General features: G+C 42.6%; 1 protein-coding gene across 1 annotated transcript; it reads left to right on the top strand.

Moving 5' to 3' along the window:
* On the top strand, window positions 1-16,481 carry LOC311101624 (signal peptidase complex subunit 2-like). Its single transcript, XM_084142750.1, has 5 exons — window positions 1-84; window positions 13,299-13,382; window positions 13,519-13,679; window positions 15,795-15,929; window positions 16,110-16,481. The coding sequence occupies exons 1-5, from the start codon at window positions 46-48 to the stop codon at window positions 16,294-16,296; spliced, it is 606 nt and encodes a 201-aa protein (XP_083998876.1). The 5' UTR covers window positions 1-45; the 3' UTR covers window positions 16,297-16,481.
* The last annotated feature ends 4,974 nt before the right edge of the window (window positions 16,482-21,455 follow it).

Here is a 21,455-nt window from a genome sequence, read left to right as displayed (position 1 = left end):
CCAGGTCACACACACATACACACAGCAAATGAAGAGGAAGGAAAGATGGCAGCCAGAAATGGGAAGAATGGTCTACTTGAGAAAGTAAGATTTATTTTACACTAATTAATTGTACACCGACATTGTTCATTTTATAAGACACAGGGATCGGTAATCAAACCTGTCATGCTTGGGTCTTTTTCACTAGTTGGCCGCCTAGCCAATATTGTACTACTCCACGGCAAGTATGTCTACCAGACAGACCGTTCATTTTGAGTTTAAGCTAACGTTAACAGTAGTTGTTAGCAAGCTACTGTAGTTTTATTTGTTGGAAGGAAATAAAGGAATTGGCTATGCAAATAACGTGGGCTTTAGCGGTAACATTATTTGTATGTTGTAATTTCAAGAGGAACGCAGATCTTCTTTGAAGTGAGGGAAGCTGATTGACCAGCTAGCTAACTTGGCTAAGCTATGGCTAGCCTAGCATGCTATCTAATATTCTTCCTGGTTGTTGTTGGCTAGTCAGATGTTAACACTACGCGCTAGATTTAGATTTAAGTCATTTAGCAGACGCTCTTATCCAGAGCGACTTACAGGAGCAATTAGGGTTAAGTGCCTTGCTCAAGGGCACATCGACAGATTTTTCACCTAGTCGGCTCGGGGATTAGAACCAGCGACTTTTCGGTTACTGGCACAACGCTCTTAACCACTAAGCTACCTGCCACAATATATCCCAAATTATCTGCACATCCCTTCAAATTAGTGGATTTGGCTATTTCAGCCACACCGTTGCTGACAGGTGTATAAAATCGAGCACTCAGCCATGCAATCTCCATAGACAAAAATAGGCAGTAGAATGGCCTTACTGAAGAACTGTGACTTTCAACGTGGCACCGTCTTAGGATACCACCTTTCCAACAAGTCCGTTAGTCAAATTTCTGCCCGGGTCAACTGTAAGTGCTGTTATTGTGAAGTGGAAACGTCTAGGCGCAAACAACCACTCCGCTGTGAAGTGGTAGGCCACACAAACTCACAGAACGGGACTGCCGAGTGCTGTAACGCGTTAAAATTGTCTGTCTTCAGTTGCAACACTCACTACGAGTTCCTCTTGAATTAACGTCAGCACAATAACTGTTCTTCGGGAGCTTCATGAAATTGGTTTCCATGGCCAAGCAGCCCCACACAAGCCTAAGATCACCATGCGCAATGCCAAGAGTCGGCTGGAGTGGCAAGCATCTCTGGAGTATCTATGAATCATGCTTCACCATCTGGCAGTCCGACGGACAAATCTGGGTTTGGCGGATGCCAGGAGAACGCTACCTGGCCCAATGCATAGTGCCAACTGTAAAGTTTGGTGGAGGAGGAATAATGGTTGGGGGCTGTTTTTCATTGTTCGGGCTAGGTCCCTTAGTTCTAGTGAAGGGAAATCTTAACGCTACAGCATACAACGACATTCTAGATGATTCTGTGCTTCCAACTTTGTGGCAACAGTTTGGGAAGGCCCTTTCCTGTTTCAGCATGACAATGCCCCCGTGCACAAAGCGAGGTCCATACAGAAATGGTTTGTCGAGATCGGTGTGGAAGAACTTGACTGGCCTGCACAGAGCCCTGACCTCAACCCCATTGAACACCTTTGGGATGAATTGGAACGCCGACTGCGAGCCAGGCCTAATTGCCCAACATCAGTGCCCCGACTTCACTAATACTATTGTGGTTGAATGGAAGCAAGTCCCTGCAGCAATGTTCCAGCATCTAGTGGAAAGCCTTCCCAGTAGAGTGGAGGCTGTTATAGCAGCAAAGGGGGGACCAACTCCATATTAATGGCCATGATTTTGGAATGAGATTATCGACGAGCAGGTGTCCACATACTTTTGGTTATGTAGTGTAGTGAACATTCAATTGCCAAAACCTTGAAATATTTTATTGTCTCTGTCTGGTCCACATTGGGTAGACATCAATCGAAAAATAGGAAATTACTATGAAATTGTAAAATATTTTGGTTGAGTATATTACTTTGTTTTTATTTGATTACTTTATTATTTTTCATTCTTTAAAGTCATCATCTCATCTCTGCTCAGGCAGTAGCAGCCAAATGCCAGACAACGTTCTCTGTGCTCCCCATACGGTACTGCAGGGATCACCAACTAGATTCAGCTGCGGACTGATTTATATATTTTTTTTCTTGCTGGTTAGTCGGGGTGCCGGACTGCTTATTGACCGCAAGAAGCCCAAATAGATATGTTTGACTAAAACATAATAATGTAAAACTTTGCTTACATTTGTATACGATCACATGGCTCTCTGTGTGAGAATACTTGGGAACAGGTTTCTTGAATTAAAATCACTTGTAGCTGATTTCCTCATGCTTTTACAGCCTTATGTCCAAGAAAAAAATTAAAAAATACTTATATATACTTACCAATAAAAGAAATGTCCTCTCACTGTCAACTGCGTTTATTTTCAGCAAACTTAACATGTGTAAATATTTGTATGAACATAACAAGAGACATAAACTGAACAAGTTCCACAGACATGTGACTAACAGAAATGGAATAATGTGTCCCTGAACAAAGGGGGGTGTCAAAATCAAAAGGAACTGTCGGTATCTGGTGTGGCCACCAGCTGCATTAAGTACTGCAGTGCATCTCTTCCTCATGGACTGCACCAGATTTGCCAGTTCTTGCTGTGAGATGTTACCCCACTCTTCCACCAAGGCACCTGCAAGTTCCCAGACATTTCTGGGGGGAATGGCCCTAGCCCTCACCCTCCGATCCAACAGGTCCCAGACGTGCTCAATGGGATTGAGATCCGGGCTCTTCGCTGGCCATGGCAGAACACTGACATTCCTGTTTTGCAGGAATCCGACTATCACCCTGGTGAGACAAAACCGCAACTCGTCAGTGAAGAGCACTTTTTGCCAGTTCTGTCTGGTCCAGTGACGGTGGGTTTGTTGCCAGTGATGTCTGGTGAGGACCTGCCTTACAACAGTCCTACAAGCCCTCAGTCCACCCTCTCTCAGCCTATTGCAGACAGTCTGAGCACTGATGGAGGGATTGTGCGTTCCTGGTGTAACTCTGGCAGTTGTTGTTGCCGCCATCCTGTACCTGTCCTGCAGGTGTGATGTCCGGCTGTACCGATCCTGTGCAGGTGTTGTTACATATGGTCTGCCACTGCGAGGACGATCAGCTGTCCGTCCTGTCTCCTTGTAGCACTGTTTTAGGCGTCTCATAGTATGGACATTGCAATTTATTGCCCTGGCCACATCTGCAGTCCTCACGCCTCCTTGCAGCATGCCTAAGGCACGTTCACGCAGATGAGCAGAGACCCTGGTCATCTTTCTTTTGGTGTTTTTCAGAGTCAGTAGAAAGGCCTTTTTTAGTGTCCTAAGTTTTCATAACTGTGACCTTAAATTACCTACTGTCTGTAAGCTGTTAGTGTCTTAACGACTGTTCCACAGGTGCATGTTCATTAATTGTTTATGGTTCACTGAACAAGCATGGGAAACAGTGTTTAAACCCTTTACAATGAAGATCTGTGAAGTTATTTTGAGTTTTCCGAATTATCTTTCAAAGACAGGGTCCTGAAAAACTGACGTTTCTTTTTTTTGCTGAGTTTATATATATTTTAGATTCTTCAAAGTAGCCACCTTTTGCCTTGATGACAGCTTTGCATGCTCTTGGCATTTTCTCAACCAGCTTCATGAGGAATGCTTTTCCAACAGTCTTGAAGGATTTCCCACATATGCTGAGCACTTGTTGGCTGCTTTTCCTTCACTCTGCGGTCCAACTCATCCCAAACCATCTCAATTGGGTTGAGGTCAGGTGATTTGTGGAGGCCAGGTCATGTGATGCAGCTCTCCTTCTTAGCCCTTACGCATCCTGGAAGTGTGTTTTGGGTCATTGTTCTGTTGAAAAACAAATGATAGTCCCACTAAGCGCAAAGCAGATGGGATGGGGTATCTCTGCAGAATGCTGTGGTAGACATGCTGGTTAAGTGTGCCTTTTAATTCTAAATAAATCACAGACAGTGTCACCAGCAAAGCACCATCACACCTCCTCCTCCTCCATGCTTCACGGTGGGAAACACACATGTGGAGATCATACGTTCACCTACTCTGCGTCTCACAAAGACACAGCGGTTGGAACCAAAAATCTCAAATTTGGACTCCAGACCAAAGGACAAATTTCCACCGGTCAAATGTCCATTGCTTGTGTTTCTTGGCCCAAGCATGTCTCCTCTTCTTATTGGTGTCCTTTTGTAGTGGTTTCTTTGCAGCAATTTGACCATGAAAGCCTGATTCACAAAGTCTCCTCTGAACAGTTGATGTTGAGATGTCTGTTACTTGGGCTGCAATTTCTGAGGCTGGTAACTCTAATGAACGTATCCTCTGCAGCAGAGGTAACTCTGGGTCTTCCTTTCCGGTAGCGGTCCTCATGAGAGCCAGTTTCATTACAACGATTGATGGTTTTTGCGACTGCACTTTCAAAGTTCTTGAAGTTTTCCAGATTGACTGTCCTTCATGTCTTCAAGTAATGATGGACTGTCATTTATTTTTTGCTTATTTTAGCTGTTCTTGCCATAATATAGACTTGGTATTTTACTAAATAGGGCTATCTTCTGTATACCACCCCTACGTTGTTACAACTGATTGGCTCAAACGCAATAAGAAGGTAAGTAATTCCACAAATTTAACTTTTAACAAGGCACAGCTGTTAATTGAAATGCATTACAGGTGACTACCTCATGAAGCTGGTTGAGAGAATGCCAAGAGTTCAATGGAAATCAAATGTATCAACCCATGGAGGTCTGGATTTGGAGTCACCCTCCAAATTAAAGTGGAAAACCACACTACAGGCTGATCCAACTTTGATGTAATGTCCTTAAAACAAGTCAAAATGAGGCTCAGTAGTGTGTGTGGCCTCCACGTGCCTGTATGACCTCCCTACAACGCCTGGGCATGCTCCTGATGAGGTGGCGGATGGTCTCCTGAGGGATCTTCTCCCAGACCTGGACTAAAGCATCCGCCAACTCCTGGACAGTCTGTGGTGCAACGTGGCGTTGGTGGATGGAGCGAGACATGATGTCCCAGATGTGCTCAATTGGATTCAGGTCTGGGGAACGGGCGGGCCAGTCCATAGCATCAATGCCTTCCTCTTGCAGGAACTGCTGACACACTCCAGCCACATGAGGTCTAGCATTGTCATGCATTAGGAGGAACCCAGGGCCAACCGCACCAGCATATGGTCTCACAAGGGGTCTGAGGATCTCATCTCGGTACCTAATGGCAGTCAGGCTACCTCTGGCGAGCACATGGAGGGCTGTGCGGCCCCCCAAAGAAATGCCACCCCACACCATGACTGACCCACCGCCAAACCGGTCATGCTGGAGGATGTTGCAGGCAGCAGAACGTTCTCCACGGCGTCTCCAGACTCTGTCACGTGCTCAGTGTGAACCTGCTTTCATCTGTGAAGAGCACAGGACGCCAGTGGCGAATTTGCCAATCTTGGTGTTCTCTGGCAAATGCCAAACGTCCTGCACGGTGTTGGGCCGTAAGCACAACCCCCACCTGTGGACGTCGGGCCCTCATACCACCCTCATGGAGTCTGTTTCTGACCGTTTCAGCAGACACATGCACATTTGTGGCCTGCTGGAGGTCATTTTGCAGAGCTCTGGCAGTGCTCCTCCTTGCACAAAGGCGGAGGTAGCAGTCCTGCTGCTGGGTTGTTGCCCTCCTACAGCCTCCTCCACGTCTCCTGATGTACTGGCCTGTCTCCTGGTAGCGCCTCCATGCTCTGGACACTACGCTGACAGACACAGCAAACCTTCTTGCCACAGCTCGCATTGATGTGCCATCCTGGATGAGCTGCACTACCTGAGCCACTTGTGTGGGTTGTAGAGTCCGTCTCATGCTACCACTAGAGTGAAAGCACCGCCAGCATTCAAAAGTGACCAAAACATCAGCCAGGAAGCATAGGAACTGAGAAGTGGTCTGTGGTCACCACCTGCAAAACCAGTCCTTTATTGGGGGGTGTCTTGCTAATTGCCTATAATTTCCACCTGTTGTCTATTCCATTTGCACAACAGCATGTGAAATTTATTGTCAATCAGTGTTGCTTCCTAAGTGGACAGTGATTTCACAGAAGTGTGATTGACTTGGAGTTACATTGTGTTGTTTAAGTGTTCCCTTTATTTTTTTGAGCAGTGTATATGCATGCATGCATGCATGCATACATACAGTGCCTTCGGAAAGTATTCAGACCCGTTGACTTTTTCCACATTTTGTTAGGTTACAGCCTTATTCTAAAATTAATTTAAATTGTTTTTTTCCTCATCAATCTACACACAATACCCCATAATGACAAAGCAAAAACTGATCTTTGGAAATGTTTGCAAATGTATTAACGAACTGAAATCACATTTACGTAAGTATTCATACCCTTTACTCAGTACTTGGCAGCGATTACAGCCCCGAGTCTTCTTGGGTATGACGCTACAAGCTTGGCAAACCTGTATTTGGGGAGTTTCTCCCATTTCTTCTCTGCAGATCTTCTCAAGCTCTGTCAGGTTGGATGGGGAGCGTTGCTGCACAGCTATTTTCAGGTCTTTCCAGAGATTTTAGATCGGGTTCATGTCCAGGCTCTGGCTTGGCCACTCAAGGATATTCAGAGACTTGTCCCGAAGCCAGACCTGCGTTGTCTTGGCTGTGTGCTTAGGGTTGTTGTCCTGTTGGAAGTTGAACTTTCGCCCCAGTCTGAGGTCCTGAGTGCTCTGGAGTAGGTTTTCATCAAGGATCCTGACTAGTCGCTCCCAGTCCCTGCCGCTGAAAAACATCCCCACAGCATGATGCTGCCACCATGCTTCACCGTTGGGATGGTGCCAGGTTTCCTCCAGACGTGACGCTTGGCATTCAGGCCAAAGAGTTCAATCTTGGTTTCATCAGACCAGAGAATCTTGTTTCTCATGGTCTGAGAGTCGTTAGGTGCCTTTTGGCAAACTCCAAGCCGGCTGTCATGTGCCTTTTTTTACTGAGGAGTGGCTTCTGTCTGGCCACTCTACCATTAAAGGCCTGATTGGTGGTTCTACCATCTCCACAGAGGAACTCTGGAGCTCTGTCAGAGTGACCGTCGGGTTCTTGGTCACTTCCCTGACCAAGGCCCTTCTCCCCCGGTTGCTCAGTTTGGCCGGACGGACAGCACTAGGAAGAGTCTTGGTGCTTTCAAACTTCTTCCATTTAATAATGATGGAGGCCACTGTGTTCTTGGACCTTAATTCTGCAGAAATGTTTTGGTACCCATCCCCAGATCTGTGCCTCATCTCGTTGCTCTACGGACAATTCCTTTAACCTCATGGCTTGGTTTTTGCTCTGACATGCACTGTCAACTGTGGGACCTTATATAGACCGGTGTGTGCCTTTCCAAATCATGTCCAATCAATTGAATTTACCACAGGTGGACTCCAAGTTGTAGAAAGATCTGAAAGATAAATGGAAATAGGATGCACCTGAGCTCAATTTCGAGTCTCATAGCAAAGGCTCTGAATACTTATGTAAATATTTCTAAACCTGTTTTCACTTTTTCATTATTGGGTATTATGTGTAGATTGCTGAGGATTATTGTTTTAAATCCAATTTAGAATAAGGCTGTAACGTAACAAAGTGGAAAAAGTAAAGGGGTATGAATACTTTCCGAAGGCACTGTATGTGTATGTACAGTTGAAGTCGGAACATACACCTTAGCCAAATACATTTAAACTCAGTTTTTCACAATTCTTGACATTTAATCCTAGTAAAACTTAATTGTCTTAGGTCAGTTAGATCACCACTTTTATTTGAAGAATATGAAATGTCAGAATAATTGTAGAGTGATTTATTTCAGCTTTTATGTCTTTCATCACATTCCCAGTGGGTCAGAAGTTTACATACACTCAGTTAGTATTTGGTAGCATTGCCTTTAAATTGTTTAATTTGGGTCAAATGTTACAGGTAGCCTTCCACAAGCTTCCCACAATAAGTTGGGTGAATTTTGGCCCATTCCTCCTGACAGAGCTGGTGTAACTGAGTCAAGATTCTAGGCCTCCTTGCTCGCACATGCCTTTTCAGTTCTGCCCACACATTTTCTATAGGATTGAGGTCAGGGGTTTGTAATGGCCACTCCAATACCTTGACTTAGTTGTCCTTAAGCCATTTTGCCCCAACTTTGGAAGTATGCTTGGTCATTGTCCATTTTGTAAGTGACCCCAAACTTTTGAACGGTTGTGTGTATGTTTGTACAGTGAGGGGAAAAAAGTATTTGATTCCCTGCTGATTTTGCACGTTTGCCCACTGACAAAGAAATGATCAGTCTATAATTTTAATGGTAGGTTTATTTGAACAGTGAGGGACAGAATAACAACAAAAAAATCCAGAAAAACACATGTCAAAAATGTTATAAATTGATTTGCATTTTAATGAGGGAAATAAGTATTTGACCCCCTCTCAATCAGAAAGATTTCTGGCTCCCAGGTGTCTTTTATACAGGTAACGAGATGAGATTAGGAGCACACTCTTAAAGGGAGTGCTCCTAATCTCAGCTTGTTACCTGTATAAAAGACACCTGTCCACAGAAGCAATCAATCAATCAGATTCCAAACTCTCCACCATGGCCAAGACCAAAGAGCTCTCCAGGCTGGAATGGGCTACAAGACCATCGCCAAGCAGCTTGGTGAGAAGGTGACAACAGTTGGTGCGATTATTCGCAAATGGAAGAAACACAAAATAACTGTCAATCTTCCTCGGCCTGGGGCTCCATGCAAGATCTCACCTCGTGGAGTTGCAATGATCATGAGAACGGTGAGGAATCAGCCCAGAACTACGCGGGAGGATCTTGTCAATGATCTCAAAGCAGCTGGGACCATAGTCACCAAGAAAACAATTGGTAACACTACGCCGTGAAGTACAGAAATCCTGCAGCGCCCGCAAGGTCCCCCTGCTCAAGAAAGCACATATACATGCCCGTCTGAAGTTTGCCAATGAACATCTGAATGAACCCAGAGGAGAACTGGGTGAAAGTGTTGTGGTCAGATGAGACCAAAATGGAGCTCTTTGGCATCAACTCGCTGTGTTTGGAGGAGGAGGAATGCTTCCTATGACCCCAAGAACACCATCCCCACCGTCAAACATGGAGGTGGAAACATTATGCTTTGGGGGTGTTTTTCTGCTAAGGGGACAGGACAACTTCACCGCATCAAAGGGACGATGGACGGGGCCATGTACCGTCAAATCTTGGGTGAGAACCTCTTTCCCTCAGCCAGGGCATTGAAAGTGGGTCGTGGATGGGTATTTCAGCATGACAATGACCCAAAACACACGGCCAAGGCAACAAATGAGCGGTTCAAGTAGAAGCACATTAAGGTCCTGGAGTGGCCTAGCCAGTCTCCAGACCTTAATCCCATAAAAAATATGTGGGGGGAGCTGAAGGTTAGAGTTGCCAAACATCACCCTCAACCTTAATGACTTGGAGAAGATCTGCAAAGAGGAGTGGGACAAAATCCCTCCTGAGATGTGTGCAAACCTGTTGGCCAACTACAAGAAACGTCTGACCTCTGTGATTGCCAACACGGGTTTTGCCACACGTACTAAGTCATGTTTTGCAGAGGGGTCAAATACTTATTTCCCTCATTAAAATGCAAATCAATTTATAACATTTTTGACATGCGTTTTTCTGGATTTTTTTGTTGTTATTCTGTCTCTCACTGTTCAACTAAACCTACCATTTTAAAATTATAGACTGATAATTTCTTTGTCAGTGGGTAAACGTACAAAATCAGCAGGGGATCAAATACTTTTTTCCCTCACTGTATGTGTGTGTTTGTTTGTGTGTGTATATATGTATGTGTGTGTGTGTATGTGTATATGTATGTATATATATATATATATATATATATATATATATATATATATATATATATATATATATATATATATATATATATATATATATATATATATATCGCTCCCTCTGAAAAGTTTTAGAACACCTCAATTTTCCCAGTTTTTATTGAAATTCACACAGTTTAATGTCTTAATGTACTCTGAAATTAAAGCATAGAACAAATAAGCAATTGGAGACAAAATTAATAATGGAATCGTTTTGTTTAACAAAATGTAATCTAAATTTGACTCATCGAAGTAGGCACCTTTTGCATACATAACAGCCAAATACACTCGTGGCATTCTTTCTACAACGGAAATCAAATATTGTTCGGCAAGTTATTCCCAGCACTGTTGCAGAAGTTCCCACAAATGTGTTTCACTTGTAGGTTGCTTTACTTTCACCCTTCTGCCCAGTTCGTCCCAAATCAGCTCAATGGGGTTTAAGTCTGGAGACTGTGCTGGCCATTCCATTATTTGAAGGTAGTTCTGACAGCCTGGAGGTATGTTTTGGGTCATTATCTTGCTGTAGGAACCCCTGATCAACTAGTCGTATACCAGATGGTATTGCACGGCGCTGCAAAATGCTGTGGTGCCGTTTTGGTTCAGGGTGCCACTCGCTCTGCAAATCGCCGACTCTGGATCCAGCAAAAGAGCCCCAGACCATCAGTCTTCCTCCATGTTTGATAGTTGGTGTCTCGCACTGAGGAACCATCCTTTTCGCCTACTCGGCGGCATATAAAAACCCTGCGTGATGAACCGAAGATTTCATAAGACCTTCAGCCAGTCTTCAGTAGTCCACTGGCGGTGCTTCATGGCCCAGGCAAACCTTTTTTTTCTTATTTTGCCATCTTAGCAATGGCTTTCTTACTGCCACTCCACCTGTCAAACCTGCAGCTCGAAGTCTTCTCTTCACAGTTGAAACTGAGACTTGCTTACTTCGACCAGTGTTAAGCTGTGCTTGAAGCTGTTGTCCTGTGAGCCGCCTATCACGCAAGCTGTTGACTCTCAGAAACTTATCTTCTGAATCTGTTGTGGCCAGACCTCTTCCTGTCAGAGTTTCCTCCAGTTTCCAACTGCCTTTTTGATGGTGTAGGAAACTGTACTCACTGACACCTTGGCGTTCTTTGCAATTTCTCTAAAGGAAGGCCCTACACTTTTAAGGGTTATAATGGTCTGTCTTTCTTTCTTTTGTTAATTGTCTTTTTCTCGCCATTAGGATAGCAATATACTACTACCTGCAGTACAATACTGTCCAAATAATGCTTTAGAGGGTGTAGTAACAGTCTGTTCCAACACTGCTTTTATACAGACAGAGGGTTTGTAAGTAATTAACAAAAGTTGGGACACCTGTAGAAATTGTTAGCATCAACTTTCAAGGCTTAATTTAATTCCATTGCGGCAGAACAGCTGAAAGTTGTTAACCCATTACTTGTTCCCTGAAAAAAGCATTTTCTTAACTCTGAAATGTACATAATTTTTCTGTTTTTGGTAACCTAAACTTTTTTTTATTTTTTTTTATTTTTTACCTCTGGCAGTTTAACGCTTACCTTTTGTACCATTTCAGGTTATTCAATGGACTTGAACTGCTTAGATCTCAATAAAAACTGGAAAAATGGGGGCTTCTAAAACTTTTGACCGGTAGAGCAAGCGTGTGTGTGTGTGTGTGTGTGTGTGTATATATATATTTTTAAATCTCAAACCCTGGGGGGGCCAAAGAAAACCACTGCCAGTTGTGGAACCCTGCTGTACTCTCTTTAGTTCTCCTATTTAGCTAGCCTGCCTAAGCATGCTGTCTGACAATCATTTGCCAAGTTCTTCAAAGTAGATAAGGTATACTTTCACGAACTGTCTCATTCCCTCTCTCTCATAGTGTACATTCCTCTCTCATGCAATCTGTGTGTATCTAACCTAACATAGCAGGCGTAAAAGTGTATCCATCTCAGTCCAAGCTGGGAAAAAAGGTCCAATGGATTTTGGTCATTGTAGTTAATTACCAAGTTTCTGCGCTGAACTAGGTTGAGCCCAGTATCCCACAACGACCATCACACACAAAAAAGAACTAAATGGAATTCAAGTAATTGAACAGATGTTGGTCAATTAGTTGTTTAATAACCAGAAATAAACTAAATGTTGGTTAATCACTCAGCACTACAGGAAAGTATAATGACATCAACTTTTCAAAGCGCTGGTAGTGTCTTCAGATTTCTATCACCTGAAGCATGCACACAATATAAAAAATACATGCACCAGACACATGCATACCTGCTGAGCTCGTGCGTGTGTTTTTATATGGTTCTGTGCATGCGTCAGGTGATAGAAATCTGAACGCACTACCGGCGCTTTGAAAAGTTGATGTAATTATACTTTCCTGTGGATATATTGTCTCACATTTCTAAATATAATTTTATTCAACATTCTGGCTTGTATATTTAAACGCTCATTTCTGACCGACGTAGAATTCAATGCAATTTAATGTCGGGTTTGCAGGCAACTGCTTTTATAATGTATGACCAAAGATCATTTATCTAAATATTTTGTAATAATTAGTTTGGATTATCAAATTGCCATTTTAGGCCTGGATGAATGAATGTCAGTGTACATATAGCTTAGCTACAGCCGTGTTCACATTGGCAGTTTGAAGTGACTTAAATTCTATTTATTTGCATATCCAATTCAAATCTGTTATTTTTCCTGCATTCTGAACAGCCAAAAGGCACATGGAATCGGATATTTCAAGCCACATTTCAAACCACCTTCGTAGGTGGTTTGAAGTCAGATACAAATCTGATTCCTGTCCATGTGACTTGTCTGAACGGTCAAATCTGATTTATTTGCTCAAGTGTTTTTTTTAGACTTATTTGGCATATCTTGTTGCTTGCTAACTACTCTGACAGTTTGTCAAGAACATGTGGTAGCTAACTAGCTTGTTAATTGTGAATGTGCTAGAAAGCTAAACGCTACCTAGCTAGGACTTGTTTTGAAAGTTGGATCATTTTATATCCTTTGTGGCTTTAACAGTGTTCTTACCCTAGGATTTTGAACACTCAAAGCAACTGGGAATCGTCCATGGCAGGCATTGTCACCTTAGCTTGCTACATAACTTCTGAGTGATAGGAAGCACAAGCACCACCACCAATCAGCCTACACAGCTGCACACACACCCCTCGTTACTTTGACAACTAGCATTGTCAGCAAATGACTGCTGTCTGAACACACACACACACATCCGAGTCGGTCACTTGTAGCTTGCTGTTTGGACAGTCCAGTAGTCCAAAACGGATTGGAGCATTAAGGCCTGCTAGTGTGAACAAGGATTCATACTCATCTGCAATAGGAGTTTGGTACAGGAGGAAACTGTCTGTCAAGAACTGTGTTGCTCATACTATTGACCATTGTCATTTGTTTTCAGTGGAGGATTGATGAGAAACCTGTGAAGATTGACAAATGGGATGGTGCAGCTGTCAAGAATTCTCTTGATGATGCAGCGAAGAAGGTTTGAATACAGTACAATCAGGGGGGGAAATGTACACACAGACAATGATTAGCTGATTTCAACAGTCTCTTGTATGTTAGTGTATGGTTTTGATATTTTACATCTGTTTTGATCATATTTTTCCAACATTCATCAGGTCCTCTTGGAGAAGTATGGTTATGCAGAGAACTTCAATCTCGTAGATGGGCGTCTCCTTATTTGCACAGTCTCCTGCCTTTTCGCCATCGTAGCTTTAATTTGGGACTTCCTTCATCCATTCCCTGAGTCCAAGCCAGTCCTGGCAATCTGTGTCATATCATATCCTTTTAAAGGGGAAAATAATGAAATTACTGCTTTGTCACAATAGAAGACATGCATAAAGATGGCATGATTGCCTACAGTTTTAGGTAATTTAGTACTACAACCGCCGCCATGATTCCTCCTCACACTTACCACTGTACAATATGCCCATCTACAGTCGCGGTCAAAAGTTTTGAGAATGACACAAATATTAATTTTCACAAAGTCTGCTGCCTCAGTTTTTATGTTGGTAATTTGCATATTCTCCAGAATGTTATGAGTGATCAGATGAATTGCAATGAATTGCAAAGTCCGTCTTTGCCATGAAAATGAACTTAATCCCCCAAAAAGATTTCCACTGCATTTCAGCCCTGCCACAAAAGGACCAGCTGCCATCATGTCAGTGATTCTCTCGTTAACACAGGTGAGTGTTGACGAGGACAAGGCTGGCGATCACTCTGTCATGCTGATTCAGTTAGAATAACAGACTGTAAGCTTTAAAAGGAGGGTGGTGCTTGAAATCATTGTTCTTCCTCTGTTAACCATGGTTACCTGCAAGGAAACACGTGCCGTCATCATTGCTTTGCACAAAAAGGGCTTCACAGGCAAGGATATTGCTGCTAGTAAGATTGCATCTAAATCAACCATTTATCGGATCATCAAGAACTTCAAGGAGAGAGGTTAAATTGTTGTGAAGAAGGCTTCAGGGCGTCCAAGAAAGTCCAGCAAGCGCCAGGACCGTCTCCTAAAGTTGATTCAGCTGCGGGATCGGGGCACCTCCAGTGCAGAGCTTGCTCAGAAATGGCAGCAGGCAGGTGTGAGTGCATCTGCACGCACAGTGAGGTGAAGACTTTTGGAGGATGGCCTGGTGTCAAGAAGGGCAGCGAGGAAGCCACTTCTCTCCAGGAAAAACATCAGGGACAGACTGATATTTTGCAAAAGGTACAGGGATTGGACTGCTTAGGACTGGGGTAAAGTCATTTTTTCTGATGAATCCCCTTTCCGATTGTTTGGGGCATCCGGAAAAAAGCTTGTCCGGAGAAGACAAGGTGAGCGCTACCATCAGTCCTGTGTCATGCCAACAGTAAAGCATCCTGAGACCATTCATGTGTGGGGTTGCTTCTCAGTCAAGGTAGTGGGCTCACTCACAATTTTGCCTAAGAACACAGCCATGAATAAAGAATGGTACCAACACATCCTCCGAGAGCAACTTCTCCCAACCATCCAAGAACAGTTTGGTGATGACCAATGCCTTTTCCAGCATGATGGAGCACCTTGCCATGAGGCAAAAGTGATAACTAAGTGGCTCGGGGAACAAAACATCAACATTTTGGGTCCATGGACAGGAAACTCCCCAGACCTTAATCCCATTGATAACTTGTGGTCAATCCTCAAGAGGTGGGTGGACAAACAAAAACCCATAAATTCTGACAAACTCCAAGCATTGATTATGCAAGAATGGGCTGCCATCAGTCAGGATGTGGCCCAGAAGTTAATTGACAGCATGCCAGGGTGGATTGCAGAGGTCTTGAAAAAGAAGGGTCAACACTGCAAATAAAAGCCTTTGACACTTATGGAATGCTTGTAATTATACTTCAGTATACCATAGTAACATCTGACAAAAATATCTAAAAACACTGAGGCAGCAAACTTTGTGAAGACCAATACTTGTGTCATTCTCAACTTTTGACCACGACTGTACATGATCCAACAGAAGTTAGCGAATATTAATTGTGGGAAGTGTGTGAAGGAATGATGGCAGTGTTCATTGTGCTAAATGATCTAGAACTGTGCCATCGTTGTGCAAGTAAACTTTATTCTATGTCATTTAATCTCTACATTCCATTGGTGTAATGCAATTGTAACACAGCACAACCTAACATGCCTTTATTGCTTTCATAAAACAATTCATCCAACTGTCGATATTGCTTTGAAGGCCTCTACAGTTACTTATTTTGATATTTACAGACTGATGCTGATAACATGTTTTTGATAGGCTGTTATTACTCACCTCAAATCTTTAATTACCCAAATTTACATTCTCATGGCTTAGTAACTTAATTGTCCTTCCAAAAGTGTTCATTATTTGATTCTGGAATTGATATATCCATGTTTTCCCTAACCGATCCTTACGTATTTCATAATGATGGGCATTCTAACCTTATACACCTCCTACCAAGAAAAGAACATCTTCCTCGTTTCTGTCCAGAAAGACCCCGCTGGCATGGACCCTGACCACACTTGGCAGCTTTCATCTAGTCTGAAAAGGTAGTTTTTTTTATGGGTAACTTTTTGTGCAGTTTTTTTGGTACCATCAAATTTTCTGAGAGATGATGCCTGGTAATGTTTTTAATTGATCTGATATTGAAAAGTCCTGCATATCAAATTGTGTTCTTGTTTTCATTTCCAAGAGTTGACAGTGTGTGTTGTGACTTCTACTCTCTGCAGGTTTGATGACCAGTACACACTAAGAGTGTCCTTCACAGATGGGAAGTCCAGACACACGCGGGAGCAAGAGATCATAAAGTCTGTGGGGGCTTTCTTTGACAGGAATGGAACACTGGTCATGGACCAGTTTGAAAAGTGTGTGTCAAAACTCCATGACACCTTGGCCACTGCAAAGAAGACAAAATAAAAATGATCAGACATAGCCTTCTTTACAATGCTGCGCCACACCGGCAGAAATCGCAGTAGAGCACACTGGTATTGTACGGTCCTGGGTGCATTTGAATTAGCTATTGGTTGTTATAGAAGTCTGCACGCCAGCATTTGTTGTCCATTGTTTAATTTGTCCAATAAATGTATGACTGTTGTCCATTACATTTTTTCCCCCTATGTTTACCTTGATACAAGTCTCAGCTAGACATTGCTTTTAAGGACCCTTAAGACAACTCAAAACAAAGATTAATAACTTGGGTGGTGCAAAAAATATTTTTTTATCTTCACCATTGAATGGCTGTTCTAAAAATGAACAGAGAATGGTCCTTTTTTAACTTTTCTTCCCCACATTTTATGCTGTAGGACAAAGCCTTACATAATGCATGCAGTGAATGACCGGATAAGTTTTGTTGGAAATGATGGTGTTTGTTTTTTTTGTCCTGAAAGCCTTAATCAATGTAACTACTGTCTTTTAAAAGCTTTGCAATTCTACATGTATTTTTCTGTTTATGGATTTTTTAACTATGTACAGTGCCTTGCAAAAGTATTCATCCCACTTGCCGTTTTTTCCTATTTTGTTGCATTACAACCTGTAATTTAAGTGGATTTTTATTTGGATTTCATGTAATGGACCTACACAAAATTGTCCAAATTGGAAAAGTGGAATGAAAAAAAAATAACGGAAAAGTGGTGCGTGCATATGTATTCACCCCCTTTGCCATGAAGCCCCTAAATAAGATCTGGTGCAACCAATTACCTTCAGAAGTCACATAATTAGTTAGATTGCACACAGGTGGACTTTATTTAAGTGTCACATGATCTGTCACATGATCTCAGTATATATACACCTGTTCTGAAAGGCCCCAGAGTCTGCAACACCACTAAGCAAGGGGCACCATGAAGACCAAGGAGCTCTCCAAACAGGTCAGGGACAAAGTTGTGGAGAAGTACAGAGCAGGGTTGGGTTATAAAAAAATATCAGAAACTTTGAACATCCCACAGAACACCATTAAATCCATTATTAAAACAAATGGAAAGAATATGGCACCACAACAAACCTGCCAAGAGAGGGCCGCCCACCAAAACTCACGGACTGGGCATTAATCAGAGAGGCAACAAAGAGACATTTACATTTGAGTCATTTAGCAGACACTCTTATCCAGAGCGACTTACAGTTAGTGAGTGCATACATTTTTCATACTGCCCCCCCGTGGGAATCGAACCCACAATCCTGGCGTTGCAAGCGCCATGCTCTACCAACTGAGCTACAGGAGACCAAAGATAACCCTGAAGGCGCTGCAATGCTCTACAGCGGAGATTGGAGTATCTGTCCATAGGACCACTTTAAGCTGTACATTCCACAGAGCTGGGCTTTACGGAAGAGTGGCCAGAAAAAAGCCATTGCTTAAAGAAAAAAATAAGCAAACACGTTTGGTGTTCGCCAAAAGGCATGTGGGAGACTCCCCAAATATATGGAAGAAGGTACTCTGGTCAGATTAGACTAAAATTTAGTTTTTTGGCCATCTAGGAAAACGCTATGTCTGGTGCAAACCCAACACCTCTCATCACCCCGAGAACACCATCCCCCAGTGAAGCATGGTGGCAGCATCATGCTGTGGGGATGTTTTTCATCGGCAGGGACGGGGAAACTGGTCAGAATTGAAGGAATGATGGATGGTGCTAAATAAAGGGAAATTCTTGAGGGAAACCTGTTTCAGTCTTCCAGATATTTGAGACTGGGACGGAGGTTCACCTTCTAGCAGGACAATGACCCTAAGCATACTGCTAAAGCAACACTCGAGTGGTTTAAGGGGAAACATTTAAATGTCTTGAATGGCCTAGTCAAAGCCCAGACCTCAATCCAATTGAGAATCTGTGGTATGACTTAAAGATTGCTGTACATCAGCGGAACCCATCCAACTTGAAGGAGCTGGAGCAGTTTTGCCTTGAAGAATGGGCAAAAATCCCAGTGGCTAGATGTGCCAAACTTATAGAGACATACCCCAAGAGACTTGCAGCTGTAATTGCTGCAAAAGGTGGCTCTACAAAGTATTGACTTTGGGGGGGTGAATAGTTATGCACGCTCAAGTTTTCTGTTTTTTTGTCTTATTTCTTGTTTGTTTCGCAATAAAAAAATATTTTGCATCTTCAAAGTGGTAGGCATGTTGTGTAAATCAAATGATACAAACCCCCAAAAAATCCATTTTTATTCCAGGTTGTAAGGCAACAAAATAGGAAAATTGCCAAGGGGGGTGAATACTTTCGCAAGCCACTGTAGTTACCATAAGGCTTTAAAGGGCAAAATAAACGATCTGAAAAGGGACTGTATCAACACATTTGGTATTCGTCACCATGCCTCTCTTCAGTACATGGTTTGTTGGAAGTATTTCTTTAAAGTTGGAATCCGTTTTGGTTAAACTGCCACTTCCTTTTGCGATATTACAACAAAGACGTTACTTAAAATAAAATAAATCCCCTCAAGATATTGAACATCATTGCACGCAGAGAAGACCCACAGAGTATGTACTGTATGTACTTTATTTGTATATATTTTTTTATGTTGCTGGATGCTCATCTCCTCCTTTTCAAAAACAATAAATGGCCTGGGGGTGACCAGTGGCACTGTTTCACCTTTCGCTGCTCAGCTTTAAAGCAGGGATAATTGTTTTGATGTACATGTTTTGTAAACGATTTGAAAATGAAATAGTATTGATCAGTTATCCTCACTCAGGAGTGCATGACCATTGGTTTTCAATTTCCAGTCTCACAGAATATTGAATACACACACAAGCAAACATTTTTGAGACTTTATTTATATTGTAAAGGTTTCCTGGATAAAGTTTATTTCTCTGTAGTATGACTTTAAAAGTGAGTGCTACAGAGACTTCGCTGTTTTTGTCCGTAGATGTTTGGCTTTAGCAACCTTATTGTACGTGCCTGTTCTTCATATTAGTTTAAAAAATAAAGTTAGAAGGCATTTTTACATTGTCTACTCTTTTGGTCTGTGTCTCAATTAATAGAAGTGCTGATCTGGGCCTGTATCCACAAAGCGTCTCAGAGTAGAAAAGTGGTCCTAAGTGCTGAGAATAGAGATATTTTACTTCTACTCTTATGGGTATGCATGAAGCCTCTTAAGTCGAGTCCCACCTAGTCAACAGATATTTAGGAGACCTCATGAGCTGTCCTAAACAGTTGAGTTACCAGCAGGTGTCTTGATATAGAAAAAGGCAGCGAGTCAGTGGTTCCTGCGCCATAGACAGGCAATTGCTTTGGAGTCGTTGAAAGATTGTTTTGATATTTCTATATGATCAACCCATAAATAATCTAGACCTACAGTGGGGATAAAAAAGTATTTAGTCAGCCACCAATTGTGCAAGTTCTCCCACTTAAAAAGATGAGAGAGGCCTGTAATTTTCATCATAGGTACACGTCAACTATGACAGACAAATTGAGACAAAAAAATCCAGAAAATCATATTGTAGGATTTTTTATGAATTTATTCGCAAATTATGCTGGAAAATAAGTATTTGGTCACCTCCAAACAAGCAAGATTTCTGGCTCTCACAGACCTGTAACTTCTTCTTTAAGAGGCTCCTCTGTCCTCCACTCGTTACCTGTATTAATGGCACCTGTTTGAACTTGTTATCAGTATAAAAGACACCTGTCCACAACCTCAAACAGTCACACTCCAAACTCCACTATGGCCAAGACCAAAGAGCTGTCAAAGGACACCAGAAACAAAATTGTAGACCTGCACCAGGCTGGGAAGACTGAATCTGTAATAGGTAAGCAGCTTGGTTTGAAGAAATCAACTGTGGGAGCAATTATTAGGAAATGGAAGACATACAAGACCACTTATAATCTCCCTCGATCTGGGGCTCCACGCAAGATCTCACCCCGTGGGGTCAAAATGATCACAACAACGGTGAGCAAAAATCCCAGAACCACACGGGGGACCTAGTGAATGACCTGCAGAGAGCTGGGACCAAAGTAACAAAGCCTACCATCAGTAACACACTACGCCGCCAGGGACTCAAATCCTGCAGTAACAGACGTGTCCCCCTGCTTAAGCCAGTACATGTCCAGGCCTGTCTGAAGTTTGCTAGAGTCCATTTGGATGATCCAGAAGAGGATTGGGAGAATGTCATATGGTCAGATGAAACCAAAATATAACTTTTTGGTAAAAACTCAACTCGTCGTGTTTGGAGGACAAAGAATGCTGAGTTGCATATAAAGAACACCATACCTACTGTGAAGCATGGGGGTGGAAACATCATGCATTGGGGCTGTTTTTCTGCAAAGGGACCAGCACGACTGATCCGTGTAAAGGAAAGAATGAATGCGGCCATGTATCGTGAGATTTTGAGTGAAAACCTCCTTCCATCAGCAAGGGCATTGAAGATGAAACGTGGCTGGGTCTTTCAGCATGACAATGATCCCAAACACACCGCCCGGGCAACGAAGGAGTGGCTTCGTAAGAAGCATTTCAAGGTCCTGGAGTGGTCTAGCCAGTCTCCAGATCTCAACCCCATAGAAAATATTTGGAGGGAGTTGAAAGTCCGTGTTGCCCAGCGACAGCCCCAAACATCACTGCTCTAGAGGAGATCTGCATGGAGGAATGGGCCAAAATACCAGCAACAGTGTGTGAAAACCTTGTGAAGACTTATAGAAAACGATTGACCTGTGTCATTGCCAACAAAGGGTATATAACAAAGTATTGAGAAACTTTTGTTATTGACCAAATACTTATTTTCCACCATAATTTGCAAATAAATTCATTAAAAATCCTACAATGTGATTTTCTGGAATTTTTTTTCTCATTTTGTCTGTCATAGTTGACGTGTACCTATGATGAAAATGACAGGCCTCTCTCATCTTTTTAAGTGGGAGAACATGTACAATTGGTGGCTGACTAAATACTTTTTTTCCCCACTGTACATGCAACTGTAGGCTTATCTTTTGTGCTTATGACTGATTTCACAAGGCTTAATTCACATGATATACAGTGCCTTCAGAAAGTATTCACACCCCTTGACTTTTCCACATTTTGTTGTGTTACAGCCTGAATTTAAAAATTGATTACATTTAGATTTTGTGTCACTGGCCTACAATTATCTGTAAGGTCCCTCTGTCGAG

Source organism: Coregonus lavaretus, assembly GCF_964263955.1.
Source record: "Coregonus lavaretus genome assembly, chromosome: 26".
Lineage (NCBI taxonomy): Eukaryota > Metazoa > Chordata > Actinopteri > Salmoniformes > Salmonidae > Coregonus > Coregonus lavaretus.
Note: the sequence above shows the minus strand (reverse complement) of the source record. Positions and strands in the feature narration are given on the sequence as shown.

Coding starts and splice junctions, on each gene's coding strand:
- LOC311101624 (XM_084142750.1), top strand. CDS start 46: ATGGCAGCCAGAAATGGGAAGAATGGTCTACTTGAGAAA. Junction 13,383..13,518: donor TTGATGATGCAGCGAAGAAG/GTTTGAATACAG, acceptor AACATTCATCAG/GTCCTCTTGGAGAAGTATGG. Junction 15,930..16,109: donor CTTTCATCTAGTCTGAAAAG/GTAGTTTTTTTT, acceptor TACTCTCTGCAG/GTTTGATGACCAGTACACAC.